Source organism: Panulirus ornatus, chromosome 2 (assembly GCF_036320965.1).
Source record: "Panulirus ornatus isolate Po-2019 chromosome 2, ASM3632096v1, whole genome shotgun sequence".
Taxonomy (NCBI): domain Eukaryota; kingdom Metazoa; phylum Arthropoda; class Malacostraca; order Decapoda; family Palinuridae; genus Panulirus; species Panulirus ornatus.
The window spans coordinates 82,665,113-82,686,866 of NC_092225.1; the positions used below are offsets into that span (position 1 = coordinate 82,665,113).

At 41.9% G+C, this 21,754-nt stretch overlaps 1 protein-coding gene across 2 annotated transcripts in view; it reads left to right on the forward strand.

Annotated features, from left to right (window-relative positions):
- Window positions 1–21,754, forward strand: part of LOC139757783 (uncharacterized) — a 151,647-nt gene that overhangs the window by 117,008 nt on the left and 12,885 nt on the right. For both annotated transcript variants that reach the window (XM_071678589.1, XM_071678599.1), the window contains exons 12-13: window positions 2,309–2,461; window positions 12,925–13,134. In XM_071678589.1, the coding sequence (XP_071534690.1) occupies window positions 2,309–2,461; window positions 12,925–13,134 (363 nt within the window). The remainder of the gene's footprint in view (window positions 1–2,308; window positions 2,462–12,924; window positions 13,135–21,754) is intronic.

Consider the following 21,754-nt stretch of genomic DNA (forward strand, 5'->3'; position numbering starts at 1 on the left):
TGATGTTTGAATAAGCACAGACACTGCTTTGGAACTGGAATCGTGAGTGGAGATTATATTTGGATATAAAAAGGGGCTAGTGAGAACATCATTAGACATTTGGGTCTGAGAGAGAAGTAAGATACTAGGAAAGGTGTTTTAGATATTTGGGAGTGGATTTAGCGGCGGATGGAACCATGGAAGTGGAAGTGAATCATAGGGTGGGGGAGGGGGCGAAAGTTCTGGGAGCGTTGAAGAATGTGTGGAAGTCAAGAACATTATCTCAGAAAGCAAAAATGGGTATGTTTGAAGGAATAGTGGTTCCAACAATGTTATATGGCTGCGAGGTGTGGGCTATAGATAGAGTTGTGCAGAGGAGGGTGGATGTGCTGGAAATGAAATGTTTGAGGACAGTATGTGGTGTGAGGTGGTTTGATCAAGTAAGTAATAATAGGGTGAGAGAGATGTGTGGTAATAAAAAGAGTGTGGTTGAGAGAGCAGAAGAGGGTGTTTTGAAATGGTTTGGTCACATGGAGAGAATGAGTGAGGAAAGATTGACCAAGAGGATAGATGTGTTAGAGGTGGAGGGAACGAGGAGAAGTGGGAGACCAAATTGGAGGTGGAAAGATGGAGTGAAAAAGATTTTGAGTGATCGGGGCCTGAACATGCAGGAGGGTGAAAGGCGTGCAAGGAGTAGAGTGAATTGGAACGATGTGGTATACCGGGGTCGACGTGCTGTCAGTGGATTAAATCAGGGCATGTGAAGTGTCTGGGGTAAACCATGGAAAGTTCTGTGGGGCCAGGATGTGGAAAGGGAGCTGTTATTACATGACAGCTAGAGACTGAGTGTGAGTGAATGTGGCCTTTGTTGTCTTTTCCTAGCGCTACCTTGCGTATATGAGGGGGGAGGGGGTTGTTATTTCATGTGTGGTGGGGTGGCGATGGGAATGAATAAAGGCAGACAGTATGAATTATGTACATGTGTATATATATGTATATGTCTGGGACAAGTATGAAGTCTGTTGGGGATGAGAGAGCTTGGGAAGTGAGTCAGTTGTTGTTCGCTGATGATACAGCGCTGGTGGCTGATTCATGTGAGAAACTGCAGAAGCTGGTGACTGAGTTTGGTAAAGTGTGTGAGAGAAGAAAGTTAAGAGTAAATGTGAATAAGAGCAAGGTTATTAGGTACAGTAGGGTTGAGGGTCAAGTCAATTGGGAGGTGAGTTTGAATGGAGAAAAACTGGAGGAAGTGAAGTGTTTTAGATATCTGGGAGTGGATCTGGCAGCGGATGGAACCATGGAAGCGGAAGTGGATCATAGGGTGGGGGAGGGGGCGAAAATTCTGGGAGCCTTGAAGAATGTGTGGAAGTCGAGAACATTATCTCGGAAAGCTAAAATGGGTATGTTTGAAGGAATAGTGGTTCCAACAATGTTGTATGGTTGCGAGGCATGGGCTATGGATAGAGTTGTGCGCAGGAGGATGGATGTGCTGGAAATAAGATGTTTGAGGACGGTGTGTGGTGTGAGGTGATTTGATCGAGTAAGTAACGTAAGGGTAAGAGAGATGTGTGGAAATAAAAAGAGCGGGGTTGAGAGAGCAGAAGAGGGTGTTTTGAAATGGTTCGGGCACATGGAGAGAATGAGTGAGGAAAGATTGACCAAGAGAATAAATGTGTCGGAGATGGAGGGAACGAGGAGAAGAGGGAGACCAAATTGGAGGTGGAAGGATGGAGTGAAAAAGATTTTGTGTGATCGGGGCCTGAACATGCAGGAGGGTGAAAGGAGGGCAAGGAATAGAGTGAATTGGAGCGATGTGGTATACCGGGGTTGACGTGCTGTCAGTGGATTGAATCAAGGCATGTGAAGCGTCTGGGGTAAACCATGGAAAGTTGTGTAGGTATGTATATTTGCGTGTGTGGACGTATGTATATACATGTGTATGGGGGTGGGTTGGGCCATTTCTTTCGTCTGTTTCCTTGCGCTACCTCGCAAACGCGAGAGACAGCGACAAAGCAAAAAAAAAAGAAAAAAAAAATCTCTCCTTTTTCATAATCCTCCCTGTATTTCACTTAAGGCCAAGCCTTGATGTGGACTTTTATCTGTGACTGGAGCCACCAACCTATAAGATACATGCTACCAAGGGTTTTCGTATCAAAATTCAGTTATCAGTGATAATTGAGAGAGCTTCTGAGGGAATGGGTGTTAGAGATATAGAGATTGACTGGTAGTAATAATTTTTGATATTCTATACAAATTGTGTTTTTCTGTATTGAGATTGATTCTGATGATAGTTTTGTACATACAGATATTCACATGTTTCTCTTTGCAGGAATGTCAGCAAGTATTTTCCAAACACTTTGACTTTCTTCGACATGTTCGTGAGGTTTGTTCAGAGGTGAGCCAGATTAACAAACCTACTGTATCAAGAGGAGGTAATTTTAAGTGCCAAGAACCTGGTTGCAGTCATCTCTCCTTTTATCAGGTCTGTTTTCCACCAATATCACAATCTTTATAAATTTTTCATATCTGTTATTCTGTTACCTGAACTTTCTGTTAAGTATATTAAGATCTTGCTGATAGACATCAGTCAATGTAATGTTGACGTCATGGCTGGTTAAAAATTTAATGTTCTCTGTTGTTTTTTAGTACCAGTGGATATGAGGTTGCTTTTGATGAAGGATTCTTTTTTGTATATCAGTCATCTTATAATTGCTTTTCCATTCACATAAGATGGATAAAGAGCTTGCATGCCTTCATGGGTGAGTCTTTCTGAATGGAAAGGATATGTAGAATGCATGGCAAATGATTACCTCACCAAGATCTTCATCTCTCTCTGTCTGTGTCTCTTATGACTTATTACCCCAGCGAACTCTCCCCTGTGTTGTGATAGGGGTGGGGGATCCCCCTTCAAAAATTTCTCCAGGCTTTCCCAGTCAAATACAGTTTTCTAGTATGCTCTACCCCAGAAACTTTCCTGAGTTCCTCTCTCCAATTTACTTCTTCGTCTAGCAGTCCAAGGATTATGATTGTCATCCCCAAGTTAATTCCTTATAGAATATTATTAGGATATAGTTCAATTTGATATAATGATCTTGATATAGCACATGCATGTAAATTTCCCCCGATTCTTTTATAATAACATGAGCCAGTGTGATACAACATAGGGCCAGTGCTGCAAATGCTACTTTGGCCACAATGTCAGTTCTGTGTTAACATTTAAGCTTCAGTATGAATCATTTGCCACTCATATATTTCTACACTTCTGCACATTTGATCCAGTCACCACTATGCCTAAGCATTTGGCAAGTACTCCTACAACAAGTGAACCTACCAGGAGGGTAAGGAAGACCTTTGCCTTGTAGGAAAAGTTCAAGATATTGAATGATCTTAAGTGTTGGACTAGTGCTTCATCAGTTGCTCACCATTATGATATTAAAGAGCAGAATCCACGCCATAAAGAAGATTGCATCTGTCACAAAGGCCTTTTGTCAGCCATCTAAAACTTTGGAAAGGGCAATGGATATCAGGATGCTGACATTTATGAAGATGGAGGATGCCCTGAAAATCTGAGTGCAAGAAATGCAGATTTGACAGTTTCCAACAACTGGGCAATTGAATGGAAATAAAGGTATTGAGATTTAAGAGTTGATGAAGAAAGGAGAATCAGTCAGGGAAAGTAGATTTCGCTCTAACCAGAGCTGGCTTCATAATTTTACCAGTTGAGAAATGAGTTGGTCTGAGAACTTAATTCTGTCAGGTAAAGCTTCAACAGCTTATGGAGAGGGTGCAGAGTGTACAAAATTGGAACACCAGAAAATTATAGACAAGAAAGGCTACATTCCAGATCATGTATAGAACTCTGACAAGACTGGCTTTTACTAGAAGATGCAAATAAACATATCTGATGATAGCTGAGGCAAAGACTTCATGTCTTAAGGCTAGCAAAGACTGCATCACAGTGGTTGGATATTGCTATTTCATGGCTAAAAGTCTATTGGTATGCAACAGCAAAGTCAGTGAAATATTTTATTCCCAAATAAGTTATGAAGATTATGTTTCTTCTGTATAGTATTATCGAGGATGTAAGGCATGTGTACGTGTAGGAAGAGAGGAAAGTGATTGGTTCTCAGTGAATGTAGGTTTGCGGCAGGGGTGTGTGATGTCTCCATGGTTGTTTAATTTGTTTATGGATGGGGTTGTTAGGGAGGTAAATGCAAGAGTCCTGGAAAGAGGGGCAAGTATGAAGTCTGTTGGGGATGAGAGAGCTTGGGAAGTGAGTCAGTTGTTGTTCGCTGATGATACAGCGCTGGTGGCTGATTCATGTGAGAAACTGCAGAAGCTGGTGACTGAGTTTGGTAAAGTGTGTGGAAGAAGAAAGTTAAGAGTAAATGTGAATAAGAGCAAGGTTATTAGGTACAGTAGGGTTGAGGGTCAAGTCAATTGGGAGGTGAGTTTGAATGGAGAAAAACTGGAGGAAGTGAAGTGTTTTAGATATCTGGGAGTGGATCTGTCAGCGGATGGAACCATGGAAGCGGAAGTGGATCATAGGGTGGGGGAGGGGGCGAAAATTTTGGGAGCCTTGAAAAATGTGTGGAAGTCGAGAACATTATCTCGGAAAGCAAAAATGGGTATGTTTGAAGGAATAGTGGTTCCAACAATGTTGTATGGTTGCGAGGCGTGGGCTATGGATAGAGTTGTGCGCAGGAGGATGGATGTGCTGGAAATGAGATGTTTGAGGACAATGTGTGGTGTGAGGTGGTTTGATCGAGTAAGTAACGTAAGGGTAAGAGAGATGTGTGGAAATAAAAAGAGCGTGGTTGAGAGAGCAGAAGAGGGTGTTTTGAAATGGTTTGGGCACATGGAGAGAATGAGTGAGGAAAGATTGACCAAGAGGATATATGTGTCGGAGGTGGAGGGAACGAGGAGAAGAGGGAGACCAAATTGGAGGTGGAAAGATGGAGTGAAAAAGATTTTGTGTGATCGGGGCCTGAACATGCAGGAGGGTGAAAGGAGGGCAAGGAATAGAGTGAATTGGAGCGATGTGGTATACAGGGGTTGACGTGCTGTCAGTGGATTGAATCAAGGCATGTGAAGCGTCTGGGGTAAACCATGGAAAGCTGTGTAGGTATGTATATTTGCGTGTGTGGACGTGTGTATGTACGTGTGTATGGGGGTTGGGCCATTTCTTTCGTCTGTTTCCTTGCGCTACCTCGCAAACGCGGGAGACAGCGACAAAGTATAAAAAAAAAAAAAAAAAAAAAAATTATTTTTCTCAGTAATTTGACACAACATAAAGAACAAAACACAAATATGTATTTAGGGACTTAAATACTTACGTAGTCTGATGATCTAGGGCATAACTTCATGGTTGGTAGCCATGCTATATCAGCAGTGGCATAGATTAATTGAGTACTTGTGTTGTACGGGGAGGGAATTTTGAACTCTTGGGGCTCGATTTCTTGAGTATCCTCTTATTCGTATAACCTCTTAAATCTATGTATGCTGTATGTATAAACCATATCCTCAGTCATTCTTTTCTGTTCATATGCACTCTTATACATCTTTCTTTTTTTTTTTACATGTTTCTTGTGTAGCTTCATGCTATGGTCTCTTGTTCTCTCCCTTCATACCTCAAAGAACTATTCAGTGTCCCCATTATTGATCTCTTTTAATGATATAGATGTTATGATCAGGTCTTTCCTCACTCTTCTCTCTTCCAAGGTAGGTAAATTTTAAGTCTTCAGCCTTTCCCTGTAACCTAGCATTCTTCATTCTGTAATCTTGTTTGATGTCATCCTCTGGACTTCCCTTTTGGTGCTCTGTGCCTCTTTAGGTGTAGTGACCAAACCTGAGAAGCTTATGCTGGTTTTGGCCTTATCTAGAATATAGATAGCTTGCTAAATATTTCCTTATCCATATACCTGAAAGCTACTCTGTTATTTAACAGCAGACAGTTTGACCTGTTAACTAATCTCTTAATGAGGGATACTGGCTGCAGGTTTGGGACATTGTTAACTTTCAAATTTTTCTCATGCACTGGATTCTGAAGCTTAATTCCTACAAGATGATAATGATATTGAGGCTGTCTATAGTTTTGTCCCATTGTCATTACTTGAAACTTATTTGGTTTGAATTTCATCTGCCATGCTTCAGACCAACTTTGGAGTCTATTTTGGTCCCCTTGTAAGGTGATGCAATCCTTTTCGCTGTTCACTTCTCTCAAGTATTTTGCATACGTTGTCTGCAAACACGTTCGGATAGGATTCTGTACCTTTAGGCAAATCATTCACATAGATCAAGAAGAATGGCCAGTTTTGCAAACATATTCAGGTAGAGTTCCATACCATCAGGCAAGTCATTAACATAGATCAAGAAAAGAAATGGTCCCAGAACCAAGCCCTGTGGCACTCCAGTGGTCTCCTCATCATATTTAGAGAAGGATTCTCTAACAATCATCCTTTGTTCCCTCCCACTGAGGTATTCTTCTGTCCATTGAAGGAGTTTCACTCCATTGTTCCAGCCTCCTATTCGGTATTGTGTCTCATGCCTTTTGGTGCTTCAGATACAAGCAGTCCACCTAGCCTTCCCTTTTGTCCAGGACTGAGATCATTCTTTCATACAACTAAAAGGTTAGTTACACATGGCTTCCTCTCCCAAAATTATTCTGTCTCCCACTTACCAAGTTTCTCCTCTGTAGAAAGTTGTCCACTTGCTTTCCACTATTGTTTTCAGAACCTTACACCTCATCCTAGTTAGTGAGACCAGTCAGTAGTTCAATGTCTGTTCCTGGTCTGCTGTCTTACATATAGGTATGAAGTTTACCCATTTTCATTACCTTGGCACTTTGCCTCTCTCCACTGACATCTTGAACAGTAATTCAGATGGCTCACCCAGTATATACACACACATCTTTGGCACATATGGTGAATTTTTATCAGGACTATGATCCCTGTATGGGTCAAGTTCTTTTATTATTCTGTTAATATCTTTTCTAGATATCTCAGTGATTTTCAGAACCTCCTCACCATTCCATCTCATGGTGTTGGGGTTTTGAACTTGTAATTGACTTCCAATACAATTTTTCCCTCAAAATCACTTAGTCTGATTAGCTGCTCCTCAATTGACAACTGACTCTTGTTGAATTTGTAGAAAAGTTTTGGATTTTAACCTCCATTGTCCACAATATTCTTTTCAAAGTGTCTTTTATCCACCATTCTTATTCCGGTATACTGATTCCATGCGTTCTTATGTCTTGCAAATGCTGGCTGGTTTGATTGCTGTCTATATCTTCACCACTTAATATCTTGAAGCTCCTGTTATTTTTGACATATAATGTTGAGCCATTCCTTCTTGTGTCTTACTGTTCTCTCTCTATTTGAGGCTTTAGGTACCCATGTGTTTACTTCATTGTAAATTTCACAGAGCCTCACACCAAAAAGCCTTGGTTCTTAGTTGCTGAACTCCTTATCCCAGTCTGTGTTACCATGGTAATTATTTAGGTTTGTGTTGTATCCATGTGTCATGTCTCATAATTGCTCTTGTGATGTCCTTGTTTAACACATAATCAAACTTGAGCATTACATTATCACTTCGTCCATTTGGTGTATCATATATGATATTCTCAATATCTGTGCTAGTTTGCAAGAAGAGATCTAGCAGTGATGGTGTATCTGTCCCTTTCATCATAGTGTGCTCCCTGACACATTGGTATAGCGCCAATTAGTCAGTAATCCTGCATACACTGTAAAAACTCTAATGTCTCCTTATCAGCATGAGAACCCAAAGTCCCCTCTCTGTCTTTTTATTATTGAAATCCCCATTATCATTGCTTTTACATATTCAAGAATGAGTATTTTACTTCTAATGTACCATTCTGATTGTTCCTTTATTGTTATCATTGTATATTTGTTCCAGATAATTGCTGTTCCTAGGATAATTATTCATTAGCTTCACTATGCACTTCTCTACATCGTCTCTTCCCATTGTGTAATGTCTGAATGGGCTATCTTTCATTATTACTTGAAACTTTAAGCTCTTTTATTAATAGAGCTAATCCTACCCCTCCTTTGCCTTCTCTTTTCTTTTTTGCAATCATGGGCAGAACAGGTGAGAATTTATCTCTTTGGTGACCTTAGTTTTCACTACTCCAGCGATATCAGGTGAGATGTTCCTTACATGACCCTTGAATTCCAGCTGTTTACTACAAACCATCGATCCATCATCATTTGAATACATTACTTCCAGTCTGCCCTCTCTGCAGTGTTAGCGGGCCTACTCCTTCCTCTTGCCATGTGTGGAAACTCTGGTTTTTGTCTTCTGACTGTACTCTGCTTTTATCCCTCTCTCTCTTTGCATTAGCAAGGTATTGCCAGGAACAGACACAAAGAATGTGTATATGGGTGGATGGGCCATTCTTCATCTGTTTCCTGTTGATCCATCAACATTTGAATACATTACTTCCAGTCTGCCCTCTCTGCAGTGTTAGCGGGCCTACTCCTTCCTCTTGCCATGTGTGGAAACTCTGGTTTTTGTCTTCTGACTGTACTCTGCTTTTATCCCTCTCTCTCTTTGCATTAGCAAGGTATTGCCAGGAACAGACACAAAGAATGTGTATATGGGTGGATGGGCCATTCTTCATCTGTTTCCTGGCACTACTGCACTGACACATGAAATGGTGATCGAGTAATACCTATAAAAGAAGTAAAGTGGACCAACATTACAGTGTAGGGTGAGAGGTTGAAAGTTTGAAATTCGCCTGAGAGAGCTTATAAGTTGGACCACTTTTGACTCAACTCTGTCAAGTAAGGATGCAGAGCTAGAACCACCCCAGATGTAAGAGCAGTACTCCATACAAAGACAAATTAATCCTTTGCATAAACGTAGCAGTTGTTCAGGTGAAAAGAAATTCTGACATGTAAGCAGGATTCCCAGTTTCTCAGTGGTAGACTTAGCTATTTCCATAATGTTGGGTTTCCAAGAAAGAGTGGATGTTCCATTGATACCAAGTATGTTCTTTGACTGAAGAGGTGAAAGTACAGAACCATCAAAGGAGAGACGAGTTGTGAGGAGTTTTCGATAAATGGGTTGAAACTAGGTCTTGAAGGCATTAAACCTAACTAGGTTTGTCTGTCCCACTGAGATATCCTATCCAAGTCTTGAGTTTATTTAGGAAGCTGTGTTGAGATGCTGATCAAGTGAGAGAAGGAGCAGAAATGAAGGGGTGGATGAATGCAGCATTGAGTTGTCGGCATATGAGTGCATTTGGTTTTCAGTGTAAGAGAGGAAATAATTGATAAAAAAGGAGAAAAAGTGTAGGGGACAGGACAGAATCTTGAGGGGCACCATTTGATTGAGAATTTGGGAGAGGCTGGTCCATCAACAACCACAGAGGTCAGAGAGGAAGCTGGATATGAGGGAGCAAAGTGAGAGAGGGAAACCAAAAGAAGGGAGCTTAGAGATGAGACCCCCAATGCTACACCTTGTCAAAATGCTTTGGATATATCAAGGGCAACGACACAAGACCTCAAAACCTTTCAGGGATGATGTCCTGACATTAGTAAGATAGGAAAAAATATCACCAGTGGATCTCGCTCTATGGAAACCACACTGGTGATCAGAGAGAAAACTGAGATTCAAGGTGTTTGAGGATGTGGGAGTTGAGGAGGGATTCAAAAACTTTGGAAATGGTAGATGTCAAAACAGTAGAATGATAGGTTGAGGGATCAGAATGTTCACCCTTCTTAGGGATGCAATTTGTTAATGCATGCTTCCAAGAAGAAGAAAAAGTTTTGGTTTTTAAACAGAAACAGAACAGACAAGCAAGCACATGTGCAGGTTTCAAGGTACACTCTTTCAGTGCATGGGAATGGATGCTGTCAGGACCATAAGTCATGCTTATCTCCAGAGAAAGAAGTGCTTTTTGGACAGTCCAAAAAAAGATTAGAGGTAGAGGCATAGGGTTAGTAAGAGGAGCATCAGGGGGTGAAGGAATGTTAAAGTCTTCCAAGGTGGAGTTAGAGGAGAAGTGAGACCCAAAGAGAATTGTTTTTTTATAAATGATATAGCTAAAGTACTGTCAGAACAGAAGAGTGAAGGGAGGATAGAATGACATAAGTTGTCAGAGATGCCTTTAGCTAAAGACCAGAAAGACCTATCTGTGGATGACAAGGAAAGGTTATCACACTTCCTTTGAATAAGGATCGCGTGCAGTGAATAAAGGCACTGATAAAAGCTGAATGGGAGTCAGAGGAAGGAGTTTTTCTCAACCTGATATGCCTGATTCCATGCCTGAATGGCCTTAGAACTGAAATGTTAGAACCCTGGATTGGAAGAAAAAGAGGCAGAGTGGATAAATGCTTCCATTCCCACAAGAATAACCTTTGTTCTGTGTTTGATGGAGACAAAAGGATCACCACATAAGAGAGAGTATTTTCCCCAAGGAAAGTCAGAAAAGAAGTTACATAAGTTATTCCAGTCACCTTGATCGAGATACCAATATTTATGCTTAGAGGGGGCTGCTGGAGGGGGATGTTCTGTTAGAATAAATATGTTTATAAGTGTGTGATCAGATGAACCAATTGGGGGTGAGATTGTGTAGTTACACTGGAATGGACTGAAGGTGAAAACAGATCCAGAATACTAACAAAATGGTCGCAGCGGTCAGGAAGATGATTTCCTCAAAATCATTGAGAATGGAGAACATGAGGATTTCAATTGCTCCAACATTAATATGGGAGGTTGAGAAGAAGCCACTGTCACATAGCAGGTGTTTAGATAGTTGAAGAAAGATGTAAAATTTGTAGAATTAGGAGAGCAGAAGGTGAAATAGAGGAAAAGTGTGGTAGTTGGGAGATGGACTCAGAGCCACATAACATAACAGCTCTGATACTCAGGGCCATTGAGGTATGCAACAGCTGTGTTGATTTTGGAATAAGCACAAACACCGCCTTTGAAATGAGATCTTGAGTGGAGATTATATTTAGATATGAAATAGGGATTAGTGAGAACATCATTGTACAACTATGTCACAGAGAGAAGTAAGATATTAGGTTAGGTACTAAACAGATGGCGTTCAACAAAGGAGAGGTTACTAGAGAGACCATGAACGTTGGTATAGAGAATAGAAAAAGAGAGGTCTATCAGAGAAGGGACGGTTGTGGGAGGGGCCAATACTACTGCTATCTGAGCTCTCCCTCTCAGTGGCAGTAGTCAGGCAGAAACTCAGATTCTTAGCACCCCACAATGCCAGGGAGTAGGGGCCATAGATAGCCTGTGCTATCTTGGTTAACATAAAAAATATCTATTTGGCTCCTCTTTACCTTATCTCTGCCTGTTACCACTTCCCCATTTGCCCCCTTTCGTAATGTCCCCATTTATTCATTTTTTTTCTCTCACTATTCACCTCCTTCCAGAACATCTTATTCACCCCAAAGTTTGCCAATGCCCACACACCCCAATTCTCATTTGCCATATATTTAAGCCCCTGTCCCTCCTCTTGACTTTGATGGCTCAGAATGCTCAATATTGCTATATTTATTTTTTAACAGTATTATTAAGTCTGTTGGGGATGTGAGAGCTTGGGAAGTGAGTCAGTTGTTGTTCGCTGATGATACAGCGCTGGTGGCTGATTCATGTGAGAAACTGCGGAAGCTGGTGACTGAGTTTGGTAAAGTGTGTGAAAGAAGAAAGTTAAGAGTAAATGTGAATAAGAGCAAGGTTATTAGGTACAGTAGGGTTGAGGGTCAAGTAAATTGGGAGGTAAGTTTGAATGGAGAAAAACTGGAGGAAGTAAAGTGTTTTAGATATCTGGGAGTGGATCTGGCAGCGGATGGAACCATGGAAGTGGAAATGGATCATAGGGTGGGGGAGGGGGCGAAAATCCTGGGAGCCTTGAAGAATGTGTGGAAGTCGAGAACATTATCTCGGAAAGCAAGAATGGGTATGTTTGAAGGAATAGTGGTTCCAACAATGTTGTATAGTTGCGAGGCGTGGGCTATGGATAGAGTTGTGCGCAGGAGGATGGATGTGCTGGAAATGAGATGTTTGAGGACAATGTGTGGTGTGAGGTGGTTTGATCGAGTAAGTAACGTAAGGGTAAGAGAGATGTGTGGAAATAAAAAGAGCGTGGTTGAGAGAGCAGAAGAGGGTGTTTTGAAATGGTTTGGGCACATGGAGAGAATGAGTGAGGAAAGATTGACCAAGAGGATATATGTGTCGGAGGTGGAGGGAACGAGGAGAAGTGGGAGACCAAATTGGAGGTGGAAAGATGGAGTGAAAAAGATTTTGTGTGATCGGAGCCTGAACATGCAGGAGGGTGAAAGGAGGGCAAGGAATAGAGTGAATTGGATCGATGTGGTATACCGGGGTTGACGTGCTGTCAGTAGATTGAATCAGGGCATGTGAAGCGTCTGGGGTAAACCATGGAAAGCTGTGTAGGTATGTATATTTGCGTGTGTGGATGTATGTATATACATGTGTATGGGGGTGGGTTGGGCCATTTCTTTCTTCTGTTTCCTTGCGCTACCTCGCAAACGCGGGAGACAGCGACAAAGAAAAAAAAAATTATTACATATGCATGTGGGTGGGTTTGGGCCATTCTTTCATCTGTTGCCTTGCGCTTCCTCGCTGATGTGGGAGACAGTGACAAAGTGTGATAGATAAATATAAATTTTACATTGAGTGATGTAATTGAAAATAGTTTTTTATTTTTGTAGAGTGCTATGTTGCTCAGGGTATAACATCATGTTTTAAACCTATTGCAGTGATTGGGTCTATGTAATGCAAGATCCGTATAGAAATATGTCAGTTTAGTTCCATGATAATGAAGATGGGGCTTAATAAGGCTTAAGCAAGGTATTCATTCATGGAATGTTGATTTCCTTTTATTCTGCTACAATTATGGTTCATTGATAGGTGTTGATTAAAGATTATATGCTTTTCTTGCAGGTAAAGCTTTTATTTAAACATATGGAAGAGGTGCACAAGATTGTAGTGCCAAGAGAATACAAAAGCTTTAAAAGCCTAGACCTGTTTTATGAATGGCTCACCGGGGAAGAGAAGAAGTACAATGTCCGCTATATTAGAGACACAACTCGCGTTGAGAAGAATGACATGAAGCTCATCCAGATGGTGTGTCACAGATTCCACACAGCTAAGGTTTGTAATTGATAGGAATGTGAGTTTTCAAAATTTGTGAAATGTTTTCTAAGTTTGGGGTTAACACATGGAACTGTTCGTGTCTTTTTCATCTATGGAAAGGTTCCACTCACTTGAATAGTGTTAAATGTAGTATCTGTATATCTTTTTATTTATCTCTGAACAATTCTTGACTTTCATATGTGGAAAGGTTCCACTCACTTAAATAGTGTTAAATGTAATGTCTGTATGTATTTTTATTTATCTCTTAATCCACCTCATGTACTTGGGAATGGGAATAGAGTGAAACAGATGAATAGATATATGTTTTTATTACTGCTGTCTGATCCCTTTTTCATTACTCATTTCAGGAAGATTTAGGTTCCCTATCTGTTGTTTTACCTTCTCATTTCCCTATGCCTTTCCTTTCTTTCTACAACTTATTCTTACAGTGTCACACACCCCTCTCTTGCACATAGGTTTATTAACTTACATATTTTTTTTTTTTTTTTTTCATACTATTCGCCATTTCCCGCGATAGCGAGGTAGCGTTAAGAACAGAGGACTGGGCCTTTGAGGGAATACCCTCACCTGGCCCCCTTCTCTGTTCCTTCTTTTGGGGGGAAAAAAAAAAAAAAAAAAAAAACGAGAGGGGAGGATTTCCAGCCCCCCGCTCCCTTCCCTTTTAGTCGCCTTCTACGACACGCAGGGAATACGTGGGAAGTATTCTTTCTCCCCTATCCCCAGACGATAGATTAATGTAGGTAAGGGAAGTCGGCAAGTTAGATCCGTAACTTCGGGAAAAGGATTGGCTCTGAGGATTGAGCCAGTCGGGCCTGTGCAGGAAGCGGGCCTGGGTTCAGGCGCAGGACTGGACGAGGTGAAGGAGGTTGTGGTGGTGGTGTTGGACTTACTTTTGGTGTTGTTGATTTTGTGTCCAAGCCCTCTGCATCATCACAGCAAAGTTCTTCTTCTTCTTCCTCCTCACCCGCCACCCATTGTTGGCACATCTCCGTGTTGCCCCTGTACTGTGTTTCTGCTACTTCTTTTTCTGTGCTGCTGCTGATGCTGTCGTATGACATGCATACACGCGTGCAGGCAGGGCTGTAGTAGTCAAGTGGTGCAGGCAAGCAAGGCAGTAGTAATGTGTCTGCGTCTTTGGTGTGGTTGCCTAAGGTGAAGGAAGGAAGGGTGTGGAATTTTGTGATGCACGGCTTCTCACTGATGACACCGATAGTAGTAGTAATAATAACTTACATATACAGTCTGCATTTCCATTCTTCTTTTTACTTCTTTTTACCCTCTTGGTAAAGTTACTTCTTCACATTTTTCTTAATGAGTTTCTTGCCCAATTTTCTACTAAGACCTCATCTTTCTTTTTCTTCACATCTTTCAACCTTTCATAATGATATAGTTTTCTCGTTTGAGACATAAAGGTTACAATTAAGTTCACTGTCATTCTTTTCTCATCCAGTGCATGGTATCTCATCAAGGGCATGGTATCATGAACTTTAACAATCATGGCAATTTTTACCTGAAAGATAGTAGGTAATCTTTTCTATCCTTTCTTCTCTCTACTTTTACCACATGTATATGAGTCATTTCCTGTGCCCATTTAGGACATTGGCATCTCTGATGGTAGAAGGCAGGATTCTCCTCTAGGTGTCAAAACAACCAACTGAAGGTGTTCTTCACCAACAATGGACTTGTAGAAAATGAACAAACATACAACCCCCCTTATCACCACCACTCCACACCACCAGCAAATGCACATCAGACTGAAGAAAAATTCCTAAACAAATTTGCAATTTTGTATAAACATTTTTTTAGATTTAATGTACAGAGCTGCCCAGTTATTTGAAACAAATGCTTTTACAACACAGTATAAATATCCATTAGATTAGATTTACAGATCTGCCCAACCATAGAAAATGAACTCTTTTTGTAACTCACTTCAAACATCCAGTAGGTTAAGTATACAGTGCTGCCCAACTGTAGATAACAAACCCATCGGTATACCCTAAAGAAGAAACCAGACTTACTGTTTCATCAGAATTCACATACAACTTTGCCAGCCATACCAGCATCAGGCAGGACAAACATGACAATAAAAAAAAAGTGGTGGTCTCCACCTTCATAAGCAAAAACATCCCAATTATAGTTTACTTTTCTTTTTAATACCTAAGTTAGGTAGCATTAGGAACGTATGAACATTAGCCTCAGTTTTGCTTGTTCATCCTCTTGCTATCATAAAACTCACTGATACAAGAACTGACCATGTACAACAAAGCCCCACAGACTAATTCTCTGTTTATTCTTACCACTTCACTTTCATTAGTTCATCCATTAGTAGCACATTATCACCCATGTACTAAATTGATCTGGTCTATACGTTCCTATGCATGCCACCCACCCTCCTGAATTTTCAGTCCCTGATACCCCAAGACCTCTCCATCCTTCTGCGTCCTTCTTGATCTCTCTTTCCTTGCTTCCTCCATTTCACGCAAATAGATTCTCTTGATAAGCAGTCTTCTATGTTCTTCCTTTCCATATGTCTGGACTGTTTAGTGCACCCTGGTCAGCAGCTTACTGTTGCTTTACACATGATCAGGCTGTACTTACAAATTGGAAGCAGAAACATCCAAAGTTGAATTAGAGTAATATAAGGACCAAATATGAATGGCTCAGCTAGGTGAAGAGTTTGCTATAAGCTGATCAGCCCAGAAGAGAGGAAGAAAGGTTGAATTACATAAGTTACTGGAAATGGTTTTGGTTAAGGACCAGAAAGATTTGTTAGTGGATATTAAATCAGAGTTCTTTTTATGAAGGTGTGCCTGACTGTGTGAAAAACAGCTTTGCAGTGAATCAGAGCATAAATGAAAGCAGAGATTCAGGGTAATGGAAAAGTTTCTTGGTTTAGTTTTCTCTGTCTTCATGCAACAAGCATCAGAACAGGCACAAGTATATTATGACTCGGGAGAGAAATAGTTAGTGGAAGGTGAAACTTTAACTCCATCCCAGCCAATATCATTTCCACCTTGCATTCAACACAACATGAGGCATGCCAGCAGGAGGAATTTTATATTATGTATTCTTATTTTTCACATATCCCTACATGTAATGTTAATAATGTTATATATCATGCTAGTCTCCCTCTTGTTCTGAATTAGTGTCAAATGCTCTGTCAGCAGGAATGATAAGTTCTTGGGCAGTCAACACACTCCTTCATGTGTCACTTAATCCCACATGTGTATCTTGTTTGTTTGATAAGTGCAAAGTGAGAGGGTTAGGGAAAATGATTTGGTAAACAGAGAAGAGGTAGTAAAAGCTTTGCGGAAGATGAAAGCCGGCAAGGCAGCAGGTTTGGATGGTATTGCAGTGGAATTTATTAAAAAAGGGGGTGACTGTATTGTTGACTGGTTAGTAAGGTTATTTAATGTATGTGTGACTCATGGTGAGGTGCCTGAGGATTGGCGGAATGCGTGCATAGTGCCATTGTACAAAGGCAAAGGGGATAAGAGTGATTGCTCAAATTACAGAGGTATAAGTTAGTTGAGTATTCCTGGTAAATTATATGGGAGGGTATTGATTGAGAGGGTGAGGGCATGTACAGAGCATCAGATTGGGGAAGAGCAGTGTGGTTTCAGAAGTGGTAGAGGATGTGTGGATCAGGTGTTTGCTTTGAAGAATGTATGTGAGAAATACTTAGAAAAGCAAATGGATTTGTATGTAGCATTTATGGATCTGGAGAAGGCATATGATAGAGTTGATAGAGATGCTCTGTGGAAGGTATTAAGAATATATGGTGTGGGAGGAAAGTTGTTGGAAGCAGTGAAAAGTTTTTATCGAGGATGTAAGGCATGTGTACATGTAGGAAGAGAGGAAAGTGATTGGTTCTCAGTGAATGTAGGTTTGCGGCAGGGGTGTGTGATGTCTCCATGGTTGTTTAATTTGTTTATGGATGGGGTTGTTAGGGAGGTGAATGCAAGAGTTTTGGAAAGAGGGGCAAGTATGCAGTCTGTTGTGGATGAGAGAGCTTGGGAAGTGAGTCAGTTGTTGTTTGCTGATGATACAGTGCTGGTGGCTGATTCATGTGAGAAACTGCAGAAGCTGGTGATTGAGTTTGGTAAAGTGTGAAAGAAGAAAGTTAAGAGTAAATGTGAATAAGAGCAAGGTTATTAGGTACAGTAGGGTTGAGGGTCAAGTCAATTGGGAGGTAAGTTTGAATGGAGAAAAACTGGAGGAAGTAAAGTGTTTTAGATATCTGGGAGTGGATCTGGCAGCGGATGGAACCATGGAAGTGGAAGTGAATCATAGGGTGGGGGAGGGGGCGAAAATCCTGGGAGCCTTGAAGAATGTGTGGAAGTCGAGAACATTATCTCGGAAAGCAAAAATGGGTATGTTTGAAGGAATAGTGGTTCCAACAATGTTGTATGGTTGCGAGGCGTAGGCTATGGATAGAGTTGTGCGCAGGAGGATGGATGTGCTGGAAATGAGATGTTTGAGGACAATGTGTGGTGTGAGGTGGTTTGATCGAGTAAGTAATGTAAGGGTAAGAGAGATGTGTGGAAGTAAAAAGAGCATGGTTGAGAGAGCAAAAGAGGGTGTTTTGAAATGGTTTGGGCACATGGAGAGAATGAGTGAGGAAAGATTGACCAAGAGGATATATGTGTCAGAGGTGGAGGGAACGAGGAGAAGTGGGAGACCAAATTGGAGGTGGAAAGATGGAGTGAAAAAGATTTTGTGTGATCGGAGCCTGAACATGCAGGAGGGTGAAAGGAGGGCAAGGAATAGAGTGAATTGGATCGATGTGGTATACCGGGGTTGAAGTGCTGTCAGTGGATTGAATCAGGGCATGTGAAGCGTCTGGGGTAAACCATGGAAAGTTGTGTGGGGCCTGGATGTGGAAAGGGAGCTGTGGTTTCGGGCATTATTGCGTGACAGCTGGAGACTGAGTGTGAACGAATGGGGCCTTTGTTGTCTTTTCCTAGTGCTACCTCGCACACATGAGAGGGGAGGGGGATGGTATTCCATGTGTGGTGAGGTGGCGATGGGAATGAATAGGGGCAGACAGTGTGAATTGTGTGCATGAGTATATATGTATGTGTCTGTGTGTGTATATATATGTGTACATTGAGATGTATAGGTATGTATATTTGTGTGTGTGTGTACATTGTGTATTGGGGTGGGTTGGGCCATTTCTTTCATCTGTTTCCTTTCGCTACCTTGCAAACACAGGAGACAGTGACAAAGCAAAATAAATAAGTAAGCAAATAAATAATAAACTTATGTGTCATGTCTTCACCAGGATCTTTATTTCATCACTCCTGTATGGTGTAGTGAATAGGATCAGGAGTGGTGTAAAAAGACTGACACAGTGACACAAGATATTGCAAACCACTGCATAATGACATAACTGCTCATGGTGCCCATCTGAATGCCCTGCCGACCTACATTGAATGTGCCATATGCCTTCTCTGTGCATCAGCGACTGTCTGTGGTCTGCTTTGACCTATCCAGGTATCTCTTGCTGTGACTGCACTGGCCCTGGGGTGGCACACTATCTGCCCACCTCAGGACCCTGTGTTGTTGATGTGTTTCCCCAGTGCCAATTAATTATTGCCCCACAACCAATTTTGTCATGCCCACCAATTCATGCAAACATAGGGAAAGTATTCATCAGGTGAGTTCATAGGAGATGAGGAAGGCAGATGTCGCCAGCACATTTGTGCTAGAGAGATTAGCAACCATGATGGAGGTCCAACAACAGCTCATCGACGAGCACCTAAAGTTGCAAGATAACTGTTTCAGCAACAACAGCTGCCGATGAGCACTGAGAATTACAAGAACAGCTCTTGCAGCAGCAACTGCAGTTTCAAGGCATGATGCAGTAGTTGCTGGTCCATTCAACCATTGTTGAGTAGAATACAGTCACCATATGGGCTTGAGGTTTGGACGCCATGGATGGCATACTTTGCTACCAACCTTACCAACCAACACCACTTGCATCTTACAACCTCATGTCTAACACCTATCTCCAAGAATTTGAGTTGTGAAGTTGTGCTTTGTTGGCCTACGTAGAACTGTTACTGTTGAAAAGTCAGTTGCAATACATGCAACTAGCATACCTTAGGTCCTCTCTCACACCTGTTATGAGTGCCAATTTGGCCCATGCCTTTAGGGTTACCAAGGATACCATCATGGGTGTGGAAGACATCCTACAGCTTCCCAATTCCTGTGTCCTGCTTCACCCACATCTGCTTTCCACAATGTCAAAATGATATGTAATAATCAGTTACAATGATGATTCCTTGGTCTCCCAAGAGGACAGAATTAAGGATCACCTTAAGCTCTTGTGCAATGTAGCCTTACTTCAAGGTAAATTAGATAAATGCCACCAGCATGAGGGAAAGGCCTTCAACAACTTCTTTGTCACCCTCAGGGACCTTGCTGATGGTGCAGAGTTGTTTTAACACTATAGACACCCATTTAGTGACTCGCATCATGTCAGGTTTCTAAGATCAGAAATTTCGGAAGATACTCCTAGCCATTGATCCTCCACCAGAACTGCCCAATATCTTGCCCTTTTGCCACAGCAAGGAGTCAACCTACAACACCAAGGCAGACCTGGCAGGCAATTCAAAGGCAGTTCAGAAGATGTCGAAGTGTTCCCAGCACTTAACAACTAACAACTTACACCTACAGGCAACAACCAGAACTCTGTAAAGAGTGTGATGGCTGTGGTGCTGCACTACATCCTGAAGGATAAGAGAAGCAGTGTGCTGCCCGGTGAAAAAGGAGCTTCCATTGTAGCAATGTAGGACACTTCAAGAAAGTGTCACAAGAAACTACAGACTTTGCAGAAATCCTAAGGCAGCAACAAGCCTACAGATAAGCTGCCCATTGCCTGAAGCTAAATGATATCCAGAAATCCCCAGCCAACCATCACGCACCCAAAGTCAACATCAGAGTGATTTTACCTGAAGGGACTTGTCACGGGGCTTTGTTATGCATATCTGATAATGGTGCAGAAACAACAGCCATTGGACCATGACAGCTGGAAGGGCTTATTCTTTTCGAGTCTGACTTCTCCCCAACGTAGGATGAGGAGGTTCTCTTGGCAAACAGTAGTAAACTGTTACTTGTGGGGTCATTTAAGGCAATTCTCACCCTGGGAAATGTGTCATCCAACACCACCTCCAACATACTCCCTGACATAGATGATGCCTTCCACAACTGGTGTGATGCCAGAGCCCACTGTATCATCCCTGCAAACTACCCCAAACATATAAAGTCACTCCACAACTGATGCCTGGCCACTGTCAACCCTGGATGTTCCCAGTGCCAAACAGTTGGAGAAGGATCACTATAGAAGCTTCTGAAAGAGTTCAAGGACATCATTATGGGCCCAGAGGAGTTTCACAGGGGAACACAGCTGTGGACCATGTTTATCCCACCCATGAAGATCCATTTACAGGAAGAGCTGCAGCCCTTTGTACTTGACACTCCTCAGGCCATCAAGAAGGCATAGCAAGTACACACCAAGCAGATGCTAGATGGCATGATGCAGCTAGGGATCATCCAGCCACTAGGTGATGAGGTACCAGAGTGATGTCATCCCATGTAGGTCACTGATACAGAAAGGAGGTGTCCGCATCACCATGGACCTCACGAAGCTGAATAAGTAAGTTTTGTGACCTACCCATTTTGCCCCAACACTGCACAACACCGTCACAGAGGTTACCCCTGGCTCCAAATATTTCACCATGATGGACATGATACTGGGATACTGGTAGCTTCTGCTAGTAGATGAGGCACATCTGTTTACCACCACCGTATTGCCATAGGGATCTTACAAGTTTCTTCATGGCCCCTTGGGATTCATGTTCCCAGAGATGGCAACCTCACACTTAAAGGCATCAACAACTGTGCCAAGGTCATAGATTATTTGATGAATGTTGTGTTCCTCCAGGACTCTTTCTATACAGTCCACCTCCAATGTGTCTGTGAGATCCTTTAACAATGCCGCAAATACATTATAACCATGAACCGCAGCAAGTTTGTGTATGCCAGTGAATCTGCTAAGGTCTGTGGGTATGGCATTACTGCTGAGGGTTTGACTGCAGACCAAAATAAAGTGAGTCCTGTAGTGGACTTCCCAACCCCTACCAATATCACAGAGCTCAGGTCATTCATGGGTCTTGTGAACCAGCTTGCAGACTTTACCCTGAGCATAGCGACAGCAGCATACACCCTCCACTCCCTTCTCAGCCCCAGGAATGATTTCTTGTGGACCCCTGACTACCACAACTCATTCAAGAAAGTTAAACAAGCCTTTGTCTTGACTCCAGTTTCCACCTACTTCGAACTCACCCTTCCTACACTTCTGCAGACAGTTGCCTTGTGTCTGAAAGGTGTGAGATACACCCTTTTTCATTACCACAGTGACATGTAAAGGTTGGTTTTGTGTATCTCCTGTTTTCTTTGCAATGTGTGACAATATATGCCATTTTGGAGTTAGAACTCATGGGAGCTGAGTGGTCCATGAAAAAGTGCCACTTATATCTGTTAGGTCTACCACACTTTGATCTCCTTATCGATCACAAGCCACTGGTACCCAATTTAAACAACTACACATTAG